Here is a 15,788-nt window from a genome sequence, read left to right as displayed (position 1 = left end):
TAAAGGTTTAACCTAATATATATTTTGACCGAGAAAATGGGCTACTTGTAACTCATTTCTTTTAAAATATGTTTGGAGTTTGATAATTCAGTGTTTAAAATATTATATTATATAACCGTAAATAAGTTTAAAAATATACTTTAATTTTAAATATAACTCATAGATGAATACTAGAAAACGTTTATTAAATAGTTCAGGATTAAAATTCTCATATAATCAATACAATTGATATCTGCGAAATCTAACATAAAACTGAAATAGGTGAGCATCAAGTATGTGTATGGCTTCTACTTTAGGGTTTAGGCACGCTTGGATGAACGGCTTATGATATCAAGTCTACTTCAAATCTGTGTAATTTTATTATTTATAAGAAAGTTACGTGATAAACTGACATTTAAAAAAACAGTAAGTTGTGTACAAAAGATGGAAATATTAAAAAAATATACAAATTGCACTTATAGACGTATTGTACTATGTCTGCATACTGATAATACTTAGTAGACAGAAGAGCTTATTACGTTATCTTTAAAAAGAGGTTATCGGGACATATTAAACAACCAAATAACAGTAAAACAATTTATTTCGAAAATAAAAGATGATACAATCGGAAGTTGAAATATTTACTTTGAGTTTAATAACAAAGCTTCTCTTAAGTTTAAAAATAAAAAGCCATGATTTCAACAAATAAAATACTGTGAATATAATGTCTTAAAAGTTATACTTAAGTGCAAAGGGACTATATGTCTTTAAAATGCAGACAATACTTAAATTCGTATATTAAATGAGTGTTTAGAACGCGAGACCGGCGTCTGCGTATGTGGTGAATATTTTCTCGATTGAGTTGGCGTACGCCGCAGTTCTCAGATCTAGACCCAGGTCGAATTTCATGGCAGTCTTCATTATAGCCTGTAATAATAATAAAATATGATTATATATTCTAAATGCCTACAAATTTTTACTCTTGTTAATACAAGAGTTAAAAATTTGTAGGCATTTGTTTTGAGAATATTACTATATAATATAAGAAACAAGATACTATAACTTTAAAAGGACAATCTTACTTTTCTTAAATTTTTAATATAGTGTAGTTATATAAAAAAAAATGAGAACTTACCCTAGCTGATCTTTCCATGGTATAGTCGAGACCAGAGTGCACGATGTCTTTTTCCGAAGCACCAGAGATTCTCTTCTGGAAGGACTCTGAGGGAGTGACGGGGATGCGGCCGCCCACGCGACCGAAACGTCTCTCCAACGACTCTTGTACGGATTCTATAATTACAATATACATTACATATTATGTAATAACGAAATTGATTTCATTCTTTGTTTTAAATATCCAAATACAATTCTAAATTCAAAGTTAGTTTACTCAAATACAACGTTAAAAAAAGAATCTCACCCAACAAATGGTAGTTAGACTGGCGTTCATACTTGAACGTGAGACGGCCGTAAGAAACGTGGTTGAGGTTCTTGAGCCATTCGAAGAAGGAAACGGTCACACCACCGGCGTTGATGTAGAGGTCGGGGATGACCAGGATGTTGCGGTCGATGAGGATCTTGTCTGCGGCGGGCGTGGTCGGGCCGTTGGCTGCTTCCGCGATTATCTGCAATACATTTAGGTCAGTGACCCATTTAAAATTGGATTTTTGTCTCTTGGACTTTGGCCAGTTACGCTTTTACATAAGATGTTTGCGGTACTATGACGCGAAATGGGAATTAGAAATAGTTTTAGGGAATGTGATGTTTTATTAATTATAGATTCAATCATTAAGCATTCATCAAAGAACGACGAATAATTATGTAATATAATTTATAGAAAGCTATCATCAGACAAAAATATAAGCATAACAGTTTCATTGCGATGATGGAGACGAAGGACATAACAATTAAGGCACTAATACTTGCACGTCATTCGAAAATATGCCAATTGCTGTTACAACATTTATTTTATTAATTTAAAAATTAGTTTAGGTAGTATTAGTAAGCTTTAAAAATGCCATGACTATTTACCTTCCTGCTCTCTATATAATACGCAAAATTTAAGCTTTAAAGTACTTTTTAGTGGCCAGTTTTATTAATTTCCATTTTATTCTACAAATTTTATTTCATACTTCATTTGTCTACATTCAATGTACGTATTTTTAAAAACAAGAATATATAATATCATAATAATTATGTTAACCTTTTGAAAGTGCTGCAATTTTGTTAATTAAATGTTGTTGTATTGAAGTGCTTCGTTAAATATTTATAAAATAAGTTTATCAATAGATAAGCTTTCTTATCGTTTCTATTTTTTATTGATAAATTGTCGTGACTCGTGGTAACGCTGATATATTTTATCCACTTGGTGATAGAACTTGTTACCTAAATGGAACGGTAATGCGATCATGTTTTATCATGTTTATTTCATATATCTTAACGTTTGATAATCACGTAATTCATTGCTTTTCCAGAAAACGACATCTTAATCGTTATTAAATGGAAAATAAGCCTGATAAATTTGTCATACAAAAATATTGTTGCCAACGTTACTAGTAATTTTGTTGTTTCATACGACGACACTTACTTATAATTTATTATTTCATTTAGCTCACGGCGTTATTATTATGACGAATGTAAACACTTTATAAAATTATCAAAAGGCACTTACATTGGAAAAGGTTCAAGCTAATTAGAGTCAAATACTTTTATCTTTATATAGAATTAGCAAATTACGTCAGACATTGTCCTCTATAGTAATTGTGATGGCGATCCGTTGAACAGTATTGTGATTTATAAAAAGTATATATTATAAAAACAATCTCTATGATTCAATATACATGTACGTAATGTGTTAACTTTCTTTGTAATCGGTCACATAAGCCATACAACATCAATTCGTTTATATGAGTTAGTACCGCGACAGGTTATCAAATTAATAGCGATCAAAGGGTTCTGTAAAATTTTCCGAGTTTTAAATCGAGTTATCGTATTTAATCTGCGGAATTCATTGATGTTAATTTGTATTTGAATTGGTTAGTACACATATAATATTATTTACCTTAGCTTGAATTTTGTGTGCATTTTCCTTGTGGATAACTTGCTCGACGGCAGCGGGAACTAAAATGTCGCACTTCTCGTACAACATGTTCTCACCCTCGTAGGCCTTCGCGCCAGGGAAGCCGACGATCGTGCCATTCTCGATCCTGTAGTCCTCGAGAGCCTGAAGAGGAACATTAGTTTAAAGTTACAGTACTTTTTTATGGTATTCCTATTACGTATTTAAGCTCTGAAAATTTCTAATTTATAGATTGTTTTAAAATAATTCTTCTCTACAGATCTTCTATTCAATAAATCAAAATGGAACTAGGTAAGCTTGTGAACATTATCAAATCATTGGGCAACCCGTACAATCATAGAATTCTTGAGAGAGAGATAATTATTTCTTTAATTATTAATTGAATCGAATAAAAATAATAATGCCAATAGATGACAATTCTTACTAATAAATATCTCACTTTTTACAAAACATCAATATAAAAATGAAGGCGTATCATGAAATTCATAAAACGGTAGATTGTTAAAGACATTATCAGTCAAAGATTGAATAATGAAGTGCTCATATCTTATCTTATCAAAAAATAAAATCACTTAATATCGATCTTATGAATCACTAATCGACTTGATCTTCCTCTACTTTGGACATTTCAAAATTATGTTGCCAGTTGTTAAAAACAAAACAAATAATAATATGGAAATTATTTAGTTATATTTTACCATACAAATACTAATAAAATAAATAATTTTGGAATGGATAATAACTGGATGAAGGACGGCATCATTTCGCAATAAATATTTTCATAAATAGTACATCACGTCAGTTGCTTGATCATGGTCGACTAACAAGCGGAAGTTTTCACATTTCTATTATATTATTTTGATATAATTATTTATAACATTGGTAAAAAATAAATAAATATGACCGAATCGTCGTCATATAACTTGCTTCTTTATTTAAAATTACTGATATCTGTGTGACGTCACGCAAGAATTTGACGTTTGTGAAAATAGATAAAACATAAAAAACGCCTTGTTGCGATTACGATATGTCAATCATAGGTCTTAACATAAAAGTGTATCCAGTGCTATCTATTCAATTGTAAAACTATTATAATAAAACAAATGATAGCCGACGACAATATTACACTTCAGATAATATTTAACCTTTTTACGAAGTACCCACTTGTTATTTCCTTTAATCATGAATATGAATACATAACAACACACAAATAAGTTTTATTTGTAAGTTCTGAAAATTAAAATTTGTAAGTAGTAGTGGTGCATGTCTTTTGTTGCCACTAAATAATTTTAATATATTGTTTTTAATTGTTCCTTATTTTAACAGCCCAAAATCAAAACTTTTAATATATATTTATATTATGCTGTATAACATGCTTGAAATGGAATTATTATTTTATTTGTATACTTGCACATACTTTCTAAGCAAATACGTAATTATTTAAAAGTACAAACATACCCCAATCTAGAAGTTTAAATTATATGAAGTCTGTCTCTTATCTTTTCCATTGCGAATTTTAAAATAAATTGTTATTTCAGAGTTAGTTGAGTAGCGATGAAAACTATTCCGAGGTTCTTATAAGTTAATGCCAGATTATAGCACGACTTCAGCTTCGCTCAGGTCAGTTTCATTAGTATCAATGTAGGGCATTGATGGGTTTCAAGTTTTAATGTCATAATATAAAAATATTTGTTATTTTTATCTCTTTCTTTAGAAATTATTAAATATATCGTTTAACTTCGTAATTTCTTTTTAATCATTTTTAACGTTTTATCGGTAACTTTTATAAGTGAAGTTTATATTCATTTCAAGGCTTTCACGTGGTAGCTAGACAACATAAAAAATTCTTCTTTCTTAATATTTATAAATATTTCATTACATATAAAAAAAAACAATGATATTATTACGAGAGCCGAGTTGGCCCCGTGGTTAGAACGCGTACATTTTAACCGATGATGGGTTCAAACCCAGGCAAGCACCACAAAATCTTCATGTGCTTAATTTACGTTTATAATTCATTTCGAGCTCGGTGACGAAGGAAAACATCTTGAGGAAACCTAACGTGTCTAAATCCAACGATTTCGTTGGATTTAGATTCTGCCAAATGTGAATCCACCAACCCGTATTGGAGCATCAAGGTCTCCACAAAGGGAGAGAAGGCCTTAGCTCAGCAGTAGGAAATTTACAGGCTGTTACTATAAATAATTTCGTTACTAAACTATCCTATGTATTTAAATTGCAAAATAATGCCGTCTTGTTGAAGTCATTACGAATGATTATGATTTTACAAATATAACAAGATATTGCAAACTGTGAAGGCAATGTTTCAAAGAACCTTTGTCAATTATCACCTTTTGCACACATATAATGTAACTAATGAAACATATAAAGATGTTTTGTTCCAGTAAACTTCTAATACATCTATTTACGCGTCTATAATGCATTTATTACATAATCTATGTTTTTCTCTAATGCATATTTGCCGCCAAAAGTTGACAGCAATAGGTTTTCCTTTTTATGACTTTAAGTATCTTGTGTTATTATAAATTAACGTGATATTTACCTTGGGGTCAATGCCGTCAGGGTTGTGGATGGAGCCGTCGTGCTCGATGATGCCGATGCAGGTGGCGCCGGCGCGGACGAGGTAGCGGCACGTGTGCAGACCCACGTTACCGAAACCTTGCACGATGAAAGTCTTTCCACCCCATCCCGGAGTTGTGCCTGGGAGAGTCGTCATTTATAATGCTATATTTTGGGACTCTACACAGGAATATCTATTTTCAAACGTGGCCTAAGTTACAGTAATTAGAAAGCGTGCATCTTAACCGATGACTGCGGGTTTAAACCCAGGCAAGCACCGCTGAATAAATATGTACTTATTGTGTTTATAATTCATCTCGTGCTCGGCAGTGAAGGAAATATAAATGTTCACAACACACCAAGAAAATCGTCTATATGTATATCCCAAATAATCCGCATTAGAGCAGCAAGGTGGAATTAGTTCCAAACTTTCTCCTCATAGGGAGAGCATATCTCTCCATTCACTTCGATTAACCTTCCCGCCGAACCTTACTAGTGAGCGTGAGACTACAATCCAGCGTAGGCTAATAGTTAATTCCGAATATTCTGTGAAATTTTACTAACCAATCATGCTCATGTAGTTGGCCTCGTTGATGAAGTTTTCAAGACCGTGGAATACACCTCTGCCAGTGGCAGATACTCTTCCGTGAATACCACCCTAAATAACAAACATTTCATTAACTTTTTGAAACATCATTTGTAATATTGTATATACAATAAGGTCGCAAATTGAATACGAACCTGGTTAATTGGTTTGCCAGTAACGCAAGCGTGTGCGTTAATATCCTGGTAACCGATGGTCTTAGCGTAGGTATCCGCGATCCATGACATCTCTCGTTCACCGGTTCCCATGTCAGGGGCGGGGACGTCAACACCGGGCCCTAAAAACGTTAGACTATAGAAACCCAGTACGAAATAAAAATTAAAAGAAATCATTTTCAATTGAAAGACAGTTACGAGTGGTTCATTTTTCACAAGACAGGAAATTGTAGTCTAGGCAATGTTCGTCTTTGAATGCTTTGAAAGAAATGATTGAATATTAAAGTCTGGCAATTTTAGTACAGTAACATCCGCCATTTTTAATAATGTGAAGTTTAAATAGGTATTGTAATAGCAATAGAGTTAATATATATATTTGTTCTACTATAGATAGTTCTAAAAAAAAATGTAATATGTAATTAGCTTCAAAAATAAAATATACATAATATCTACGTTAATTCAAACATATTAAAAGAAAAATGGTAGCATTATAACAGACGTAGGTATTTCTTTATAATTCAATTTTACAGTGTTTCAACTGTAAGAAAGAATCGCTATTTTATTCTAATTTAATTGACTTGTAATTTGTATTTAAGTAAATGTAATTAATTAATTATCGAAGCGGATAGAATAATTATATATACCATTAGTAATATTTTCTCGATTTCGACTTTTATTCCACTAACTGGTATTTCTTGTATAATATAAATTATAATAATGTATTATACATAAGACAAAAACCGAATGCCTGAAATAGAATTATTAAAAGTAATAATTTTATAATATTTATAATTAAAATATAGTTTACTAAAGTAGGCTTTACAAGGATGTTTTGAATCATCATTTCACAGAATTTTATTAAACATAATGAGCTACCACCGCGGCACTGGTTCGGAATGTAGATTCTACCGAGAAGTTCCGACAAGAAACTCAGTAGTTGCTCTTTTTCAACACTTGAAATACAAAGTTATATAACTGATATATACAATTCGGTACATTTATATAACATATCCTGCCTGATATTCAACAAGTATTAGGTTAACGCTTTTTATCATAATTCCAGTGAAGTTAACCGATACATATATTTTAGATATAACATTCAACGCAGCAAAAAAATAAATAGTTACAAACAAGTTATACATTTAATAACTACTAATATCTGAGAATATCAAACGAGAATTCCACATAATTATGTAATTATATTTTTTGTCTTAGATACGCAACTAACCTACATCTCTCCATGGATCTCTTGTATGGATTCTCGCGTATAGGTATCAATTTTATCAGACAGACGTGATGCAGACAAACAAAATTGAGACGCTTGATATAATTTAAAGAGAGTGCGGTCTTTGCATTTGTTCAAAGCGAACGACCAGCCACGTTGGCAAAATGACAAAGTGAAGCTGAGTCACTACAGGCCATTGCTTCGAACTCTGTGACAGCAATATCATTTCTATTAACCATATATATTAGTATCAGTTTTAATAGTACCTCTTTCCCATCCCATCTCCCATTCCTTAACAACATTTTAAGCTTACCTACGCGCTCACAATACACAACGTAAACCCTACAGAAATAGACATGCTAAAATGTTTTATTATGTTGACTTGCTACGTTAAATTCAATCAATAGTGAATAGATTATATTTACAATTATGCTCAAATTGTGACACGTCTTTATCGAATTGAAAGCCACGATATGAATTTAATTACTCCTTTTTTTCTAATTTTTAATACAATCGTAAATTCGCCGGTAGATGGTAAAATCTATCAATAGCGAGATATGGCCGCCACATTGTTATTAAGAATTCGATTCTTTGTCAAGGTTAAACGAATGTTAATTCGATTTCATTCGATTGCCGATAACGCAACGTAATATTGTTATGTACGAATTAAATGGATTATTGCTGGCGAGGAAGACGTGAGAGCAATTTACGGCATGCAAACTTATTAACGGAGAAGGGGTTATTGACATAGCGTATAGACCAATCACCAACCGATTTATGTCCAAATTGGTCTATAATTAATGACGATGATACAGACGTTATTATTTATAATAGCTCATACAAACTATAGTCCTATGTCACGATTTATTTGAGCAATTCATTATAACCTCTTTACTAGCAATTTTTATTATTTAAACTAGACTAAATTTGAGAATTTTTATGTGATAACGAATACGTAAACGAAAACCCGAAGAATACATAAGTATGTTTGTTTAAGTATGTATATTACGTCACTAGCTTTGATGCTTTTATAAATTTGGATTGATTATGAGTGAAGAATAGTGATAAGGTTTTTCACCATGAATAACATAACTGCTCACTACGAAGTTACATTTATTTACTTTATTTTCTGTTCAAAAAGGACTTCTTAATATCTTAAGCAAAATCTAAATGTACCATAAAAAACGTATGGCTAGTAATAAGAATTTGTAAATTCGGTTCCGTGCTTTTTTTAGCCACCGACTAGAAAAACGTTCGCACAGTCTATCCGGCAAGAGCTGTTGGATCTATTTCAAGGAAACTTGTGTTTTTGTGATCATATGACGCTTCTTAGTTATTTAAGTATTAGTAATGTATTCAAATTGTCTTACCAATGAATCCTTTCTTCGCGAGTTCAAGCGTAAAGCGTCTTGTAATCTTTTCCAGCTCGTGTTCGGAGTATTCCTTAGGGTTGATCTTGATACCGGCCTTGGCTCCTCCGAAGGGTACGTCAACACATGCGCACTTGAAGGTCATCAAAGCGGACAGGGCCTTGACTTCGTCTCTTGTCACGTCCATTGAGAATCTTATACCTGAACGAATTAAGATAATAAATATTATATTATAATTGAAATAAATTTATTATAATCAGAACATTATGTTGCATGTCTAATATTAAGACGATTTGGTATTGTGATATCGATAAATATATAAAAAATATTGTTGTTCTGAATTAAAAAAAATGATTTCTTAAAGTATATATTATAGACTAAAATAAAATAATATTAAAATAAATATTAATGTTACTAGCACCTGCAAAATACTAAATGATAACTAAAGTCTATCATCAGAGGATTTTTTTTTAATTAAACAAAAATAGGTAGCAATTTTTTCGAAAATTATAATAATTTTGCCTGTTTGCAAGATACGGTATGTTTAATTGTTGTTGAGGTGAATGTTACTTCAGCCGGTGGTTGTTTAAATATTAAATTAAAATTAAATGACTTAAGACCGATCAGGCCTTCAGAGTCAGTAGTTGTTTGTCAGGTTTTTATTTGATATTTGAAACCAAAAAGTTTACATATACATCATTCCACTACTGCATGGCAATACCAGTTTAATATTAAATATTCAATGCAAAGCAAATTTAATGTAGCAGGAAATATATTTCTACTTATTATTATCAACGGATACATTTAAATCCGTCAAAAAGGATTAAAAACGGTGACGTCATGATTTCTGTTACCATGCGTTTCATTTTAATTGATAAATTGTACTCGAATAAAATGTAGGCACACAGTCATTTCCAATATGTTGATAAAAGGTTCAGGTTGATAATGTATGTAGCATATTCACTATTAAATATAGGATAACAATAGCAAATTATGATGTCAGCCCGACCTTGAGCCCCCGTGATATTTGAATACGTGACTGGGTGGGTGTGCATAGTTTACTTTTCACTCAGTGATAAGATTTGCTTAGATTATTTACACAAATGTACTACTTTTATGAATGTTATATAAGTTATAAATTAAATATTTGTTACGTAAAATTCTGACGCTGGTTACGTCACAGCCGCGCCTCCTGTTACCACCGGCATAGCGTAAACACAATCATACGTGGGTTGTTATCTACTATTTTCGTTTAAAAATTTCTTATAATATGATATGATAAGATTGTTTTTTCACTTTCTAAGCATCATTGAATTTTCTAAGCAGAATGAACTACCGATTAAAATACAATTTGTCTCATTGAAAATATTTTAAGAAGCACTTTGTGCAACAATGTGTAAAAAGGGAGGAATGACCAAAAATCTTTCTTACTGCAGTACAGTGAGTATTTAGAGCCATATTTATGAAGTTTAGTATACTATTTTAATTGTAAAATTTTCATATATATTATTACACTAAAATAAAAACTTACAAAAACAAACTGAACTGATTTACTTTTATCGTTTTATACCATAACTTTAATAACTTTAGTCAATAATTACTACGTTCCTTGAATATATACATTTTATTATTTAAAATTATAAATTAATTTTCAAATACGGAATACAGTAAGAAAAGTATAATATTTTTTTAGTCAACATAGAGTACTTTTATTAGTGATGCATCGTATGCTAGGTTTAGGTTTGTGATGCGAAAACAAGTTTAAAACATAATCACGACGTACTCATTAGGCTTATACTAATACTCCATACTTGTTGTAAATGTCTTTACTGTACACAAATGTTCAAACAGGAAAATACTTCGTGTGAATGGCTTGAGATAAAGTATTACAGCAAAAAGTTCTTATAAACAAATGTTATTATTATTTATATATACTGTTAAAAAATAGAGACGTACCGCAAAGTTTAACCCTCGTAAATTTTGGATTATTTCTATTTTTAAATATTAATCGGCACACGAAATCCTATTCGCGCAAACAAAAGCAAGCCTCATACAAAAATTGTAAATTAAAAGTAGTTTTAAGAATCCTATCGCTCTTAAATTAGATTTGTAATGGTCAACAAATATACATTAAAGTGTGACAGCAAGCGATTGTTCTTTGCAAGTCGTACGAGGAGAAAGGGAATAGAAAAGATAGTTTTCCTCCACCTTCCTCAAAATTATTATTATTAACCTTCCTTAGTGAATTCGTAAAATTACGTTATTAGCCTAAATTAATCGCGTGATAACTTACACCGAGATACTCAGCTGAGCTTCTTTTCTTAAAATATTCCATCAGGTAGTTTCTAATAAGTTATAGATATGAATAAGGCGTTTAAAAATTCTTTTGTTTTTTATGTGCATTTAGTTTAGTTTTAAATTTACATGACAGAGGATGTAGCCAATTGTTTCGTTAATTGCATTAATTAAATAAACACATAGGAACATTTAAATGAACGTCGCTCAATAGCTACTATAATCATTATATAATATCTGTTTGTTCTTTTTGGCTTGAATGTTTACAGTTTATACTGACCGTAACAGCAATAGTTACAGCTATGTAGTTCATTTTGGAGTTTAAGCTTTAGGTTTAGGCGATTTTTATAGTTTAAAATAGAATCACTATGGAGGTTTTACGGCTAAAACTGATGCGTACAAACACCGTCACCATGTTAAACGTGTTTACCTATATGCACGCGATGCAAATGTATATAAACCTGTACTCGGAAGTACTCTGCAGATGCCGAGCAGAACTTGATACTCGTTTCCCCGTATAACGAATACTCGGTACATTATGTTTTTGTGTGTCCCTTGGTATAGTATATAATCTCCAATTATTAAGCTTATAAAGCTCAGATCCCGAGGTCTTTGATAATACAATAAAAAGTTATTGGGAATATCGGGTTAAATAGAGTATTTAGCCCCACACTTTTTCACTATTATATAATGTCTTGCGCAGTTAGCTAATCTTACTAGAGAACGATCGCCTTGATACTTTTTTTGCCTTGTCTTAATAAATATATTATATTCAAGACTAGACGATGCCGGTACGACGTTGAAATTCTATAAATTCGTGTATAGACAATAAAGATAGCTAGAAAGCATAAGTAAATACAGTGTCTTGAACTTGACACCAATTAAATATCATTATGCAATTTGTATAAACATTCATCATAAACAGAATACGCTACATACTGACCTAAATGACAACCGAATCAAATAGAAATGAGACACACACACTAATGCTATTTAGAAATTACTAAGGATTTATTTATAACTTATACTTTGGCACTGATGGTATTCCAAAAATTTTAGCCCAAGGTAACATATACAATATATTACTACCTCGTTGATGCAGTGAGTTACTTATAAGGGGTGCAGGTTATTCACCTTCCTCTGGTATGAGAGTCATGGTCTGTAAGGACGCCAGAGCGAGAAAGGTAGAGAGCTAAACCCGCTCGACTGAGGCGTCTTCATTTCGCGCCCCCAAAAAACTTTCCCTCGGGTTGAGGACGTATAAAGGACACCTTGCGTATCCTTTCAAACTGCCTAGAGAAGGATGGCAAGCAAGATAGCCTCGCACGTTTCGTATGCGCTGACGATCTGTTAGGTGGGATCGAGATACCCCCGAAGCGAACTTCGCTAAATTCATGCGTAATACTACTGAAGTGATTGGGATGCAGATGTGTTAGTGATAAGAATCCCACGTAACACGGATTCCCATCAGGTATATTTAAAGGATTTCCTTGCGTAATAAATGGTTAACTTATAAGGTTGCAGATCGGGTCGGGCCAATTTCCGTCAAGAAATTCTGTAGCAGTAGTTCAGGTAGCTTTAAGGTTGGCAGTGTTTAAACTGTCGTGTACGGAAAGCAATTATAACCATTGATCCTTCGCCTGAAATCTTACCAGTTGGGTCAGATTGCTATCCCATCATATTATGAAAAAGAAGAGTGCACTTGCTTGAGCTAACACTTGTGCAGATTAACCATCTTGAGAATTACCGTCGTGGCCGAAATGAATTAGGTGGACATCATGATTATTGGGTTTGTATCGTAAGACTACAATAACTAAATTGCGGGTACAAATTGAATTAGTGTTCAATTATATGCCCACGTAATACAAAATGTTATTAGTCTGTATCACATATAACATAAAAGCAACCTTTGTCTGATTGTTCTACAAAATTCGATGCAAAAAATACTAATGTTATTACGTGCGAAATACTTTAACAAATCTTGTGGGCTGCGTATAATCTACAATTTATACATATGACTATTCAGTAGATGTACAAAAGAAAGCCTTAAGACGTTACAACTTGTTCGCTTAAATCTAAAAATATGATATTACATAATCAAGTACTTATATATATTTTTTTTAATTTGTTACATAATCCTTCACGAATTTAATACTGATACTAATTTAAAGTAATGCGAATAGATATATTAATGTCTTCGTTGGAGTTAGAATAGACCTATTAGTTCATCATAAAAATGGACATCTCGAACTACAACCTGAAACTTAAAGTAAAAGCAATAATATGTTGTTCATTATTGCTGCAACGAGATATCAATCTTCGAAAAATTTTGCGTCCGCTAAAACATCACTATTTGTAACGTAGTTATAATGTGACATTTATGGAATTTCAAATTGAAAAAATGCAAAGTAATAGAGAAATATAACAAACAAAAATCTATAATTTATTTATAATCAGGAAGACGAACTTAACTTTTGCAATGCTTCAGAAAAATTACTACAAAAAATTTTATATTTTTATCTAATCGATATTATCTGTGGTCTTATACTTTTTTTTAAGATTTTTTTTTTTTGTTTATCAACATCTTTGTTGCTGTAACTTTTCTAACTTAGTAAGCCTCACTTCTCTTATGTTATATTTAGAGTAAACACTCTCAAAAATAATGTACATGTTATGTCAATTTTCAGTATTCATATTCTAAAAGTTGAAGTTGTTAAAAATAAGGCACAACTGAATTTGGTTTCAAAGAAGTATTTGATAACATTAATTGTAATGTAATAAAAATTGTAATTGTAATTATGAAAATATACCTAACTATTTATGCTTTTATAAGAACGGTAAAACATTATTTAATCCAATAATTATTTTATTTGTGTGACTATGTACTATAAACCATGACTAATATTTGAATAAATGTATGATTTATAAACAAATGAATTAAAGTTGAATAATGTAATTTGAGAAATTAATTTAATTAATAATAACACAATAAAAACGTATTGCACTAAAGGGTTATCAATATATTTACTTTTATTTCAGCTAGGAATGAGTCATCGTTAATATAATTTACATTTTAAGAGGTTATGTTCACGCAGATTTTGGTTATCTACGTAACATTACGGTCGGCAAAATCACGTGTCTACCTGTTCTATAAATAAAAAATCCCTATTACAATAACTCCGCCAGCTGGATGTACGGAGTGATGTAAGCAATGATGGGCAAATTATAAGGTGCATACCTCCTTTTGTTGGGGTCCTGTGTGATGAATGCTGGGCACGATAGCCGCGAATCATTTCATAATCACCAGAATCGCGTCGTAAAGGAAATTGGATTTCAAGAATATGATCGCATGGCTGCATTAATTGTAAAATGCCGGCGACCTTTTTCTTTTTCTCTTCAATTGTAACCCTGGATTTCATGTCCTCTACCAATTTGTCTTCGATCACTTGACACGCCCGGTGAAAAAAATACTCCACCATGTCAAAGAATCTAGGATTTGCACTTGTTGGAATATCTTTGAGCCTGTCTGGTATTTCATGACTGGCATAGGTACGGCAACAAACATTCACTGCAGCGGGTGCGATCTTTAGCATATTATTGACTGCCTCATTTTGAATTGTGTTTTTAAGAGGCGGTACAACTGTTTTAGCAATATTCTTTAGATGTAACATTTTGTCTGTTTTAAGTACTTAAGTCGGGTTAGGAATCGGGTCGCCCTACACTTAAATCAAAATATGAAAATACACGAATCTACGAGTTACTAATAATCTGCAGAGACGACCCGCCCCGACAGACTATGAAACTCTGACTCCGGCAAAGCGAATAGCGACTTGCACAAGTGATAGTGTAGTGATTAAAATGACCATAGACAACGATACAGCGACAAAAGGCTCAAGAACTTTGATCATGCGGATTTGGTTTCTCTTTCTAATGCGCAAGTGTTTATTGATGATATTACTTGAGCAATAATTATAACTGTACATACTTGAGTATTCATGTTTTATTTAAATTATGATGACTAGTATTTTTAATATTCGTCTAATCGTAATAAAAATGCTTTACCCATTCTTTGAATAAATTATATGAAGCTTGTAATCTGAAAAAGTGATAATCGATAAATTTTTGGAAAATATAATATCAATACAAAGACGTTTTTTGTTTATTTTCATGCCGTTATTAGATATTATTTGTTTAAATTGAAAGGTTACTAATTAAATAATAAATAAAAAATAAAATGACTCTAAATAAAAATTGAAACATAAAAATTAGACAATTTTTTTATTGTAAAATTAACAAATAATGAAAAAAGTTATATGAGTCTATGTGATAGAATTAATCGAAAAATGATACTGAATAGTTTAGACATTCGTTTTTTAAATAAAATGTTTATCTTTTGTAAATAAAGAAAATTTTCTTATCATATATTCATGTTGTTTATAATACTTATAAAATATTTTACATATTGTGTGTTTAAGACTAAACGGTTGTTATATATTTTTCG

The 15,788-nt window shown here is 31.5% G+C and overlaps 1 protein-coding gene across 1 annotated transcript; it reads right to left on the bottom strand.

The window, feature by feature from the left end:
- Positions 1-562: 562 nt before the first annotated feature.
- LOC125067175 (glutamate dehydrogenase, mitochondrial) lies at positions 563-15,112 on the bottom strand. The gene is made up of 9 exons (XM_047675602.1): positions 14,526-15,112; positions 8,993-9,193; positions 6,380-6,519; positions 6,203-6,296; positions 5,622-5,779; positions 3,041-3,202; positions 1,400-1,604; positions 1,115-1,269; positions 563-906 (listed from the first exon to the last, which is right to left on the bottom strand). Exons 1-9 carry the CDS (start codon positions 14,956-14,958, stop codon positions 790-792), a joined length of 1,665 nt encoding a protein of 554 aa, XP_047531558.1. The 5' UTR covers positions 14,959-15,112; the 3' UTR covers positions 563-789.
- Positions 15,113-15,788: the final 676 nt, after the last annotated feature.

The sequence above is a fragment of the Vanessa atalanta genome, chromosome 11 (assembly GCF_905147765.1).
Source record: "Vanessa atalanta chromosome 11, ilVanAtal1.2, whole genome shotgun sequence".
In the NCBI taxonomy this organism is placed as follows: Eukaryota; Metazoa; Arthropoda; class Insecta; order Lepidoptera; family Nymphalidae; genus Vanessa; species Vanessa atalanta.
The sequence above is the reverse complement of the archived record's forward strand: the minus strand, read 5'-3'. Positions and strand labels throughout refer to the sequence as shown.

Coding starts and splice junctions, on each gene's coding strand:
- LOC125067175 (XM_047675602.1), bottom strand. CDS start 14,958: ATGTTACATCTAAAGAATATTGCTAAAACAGTTGTACCGCCTCTTAAA. Junction 3,203..5,621: donor CTGACGGCATTGACCCCAAG/GTAAATATCACG, acceptor GTTCCTCTTCAG/GCTCTCGAGGACTACAGGAT. Junction 1,270..1,399: donor GTCTAACTACCATTTGTTGG/GTGAGATTCTTT, acceptor TTGTAATTATAG/AATCCGTACAAGAGTCGTTG.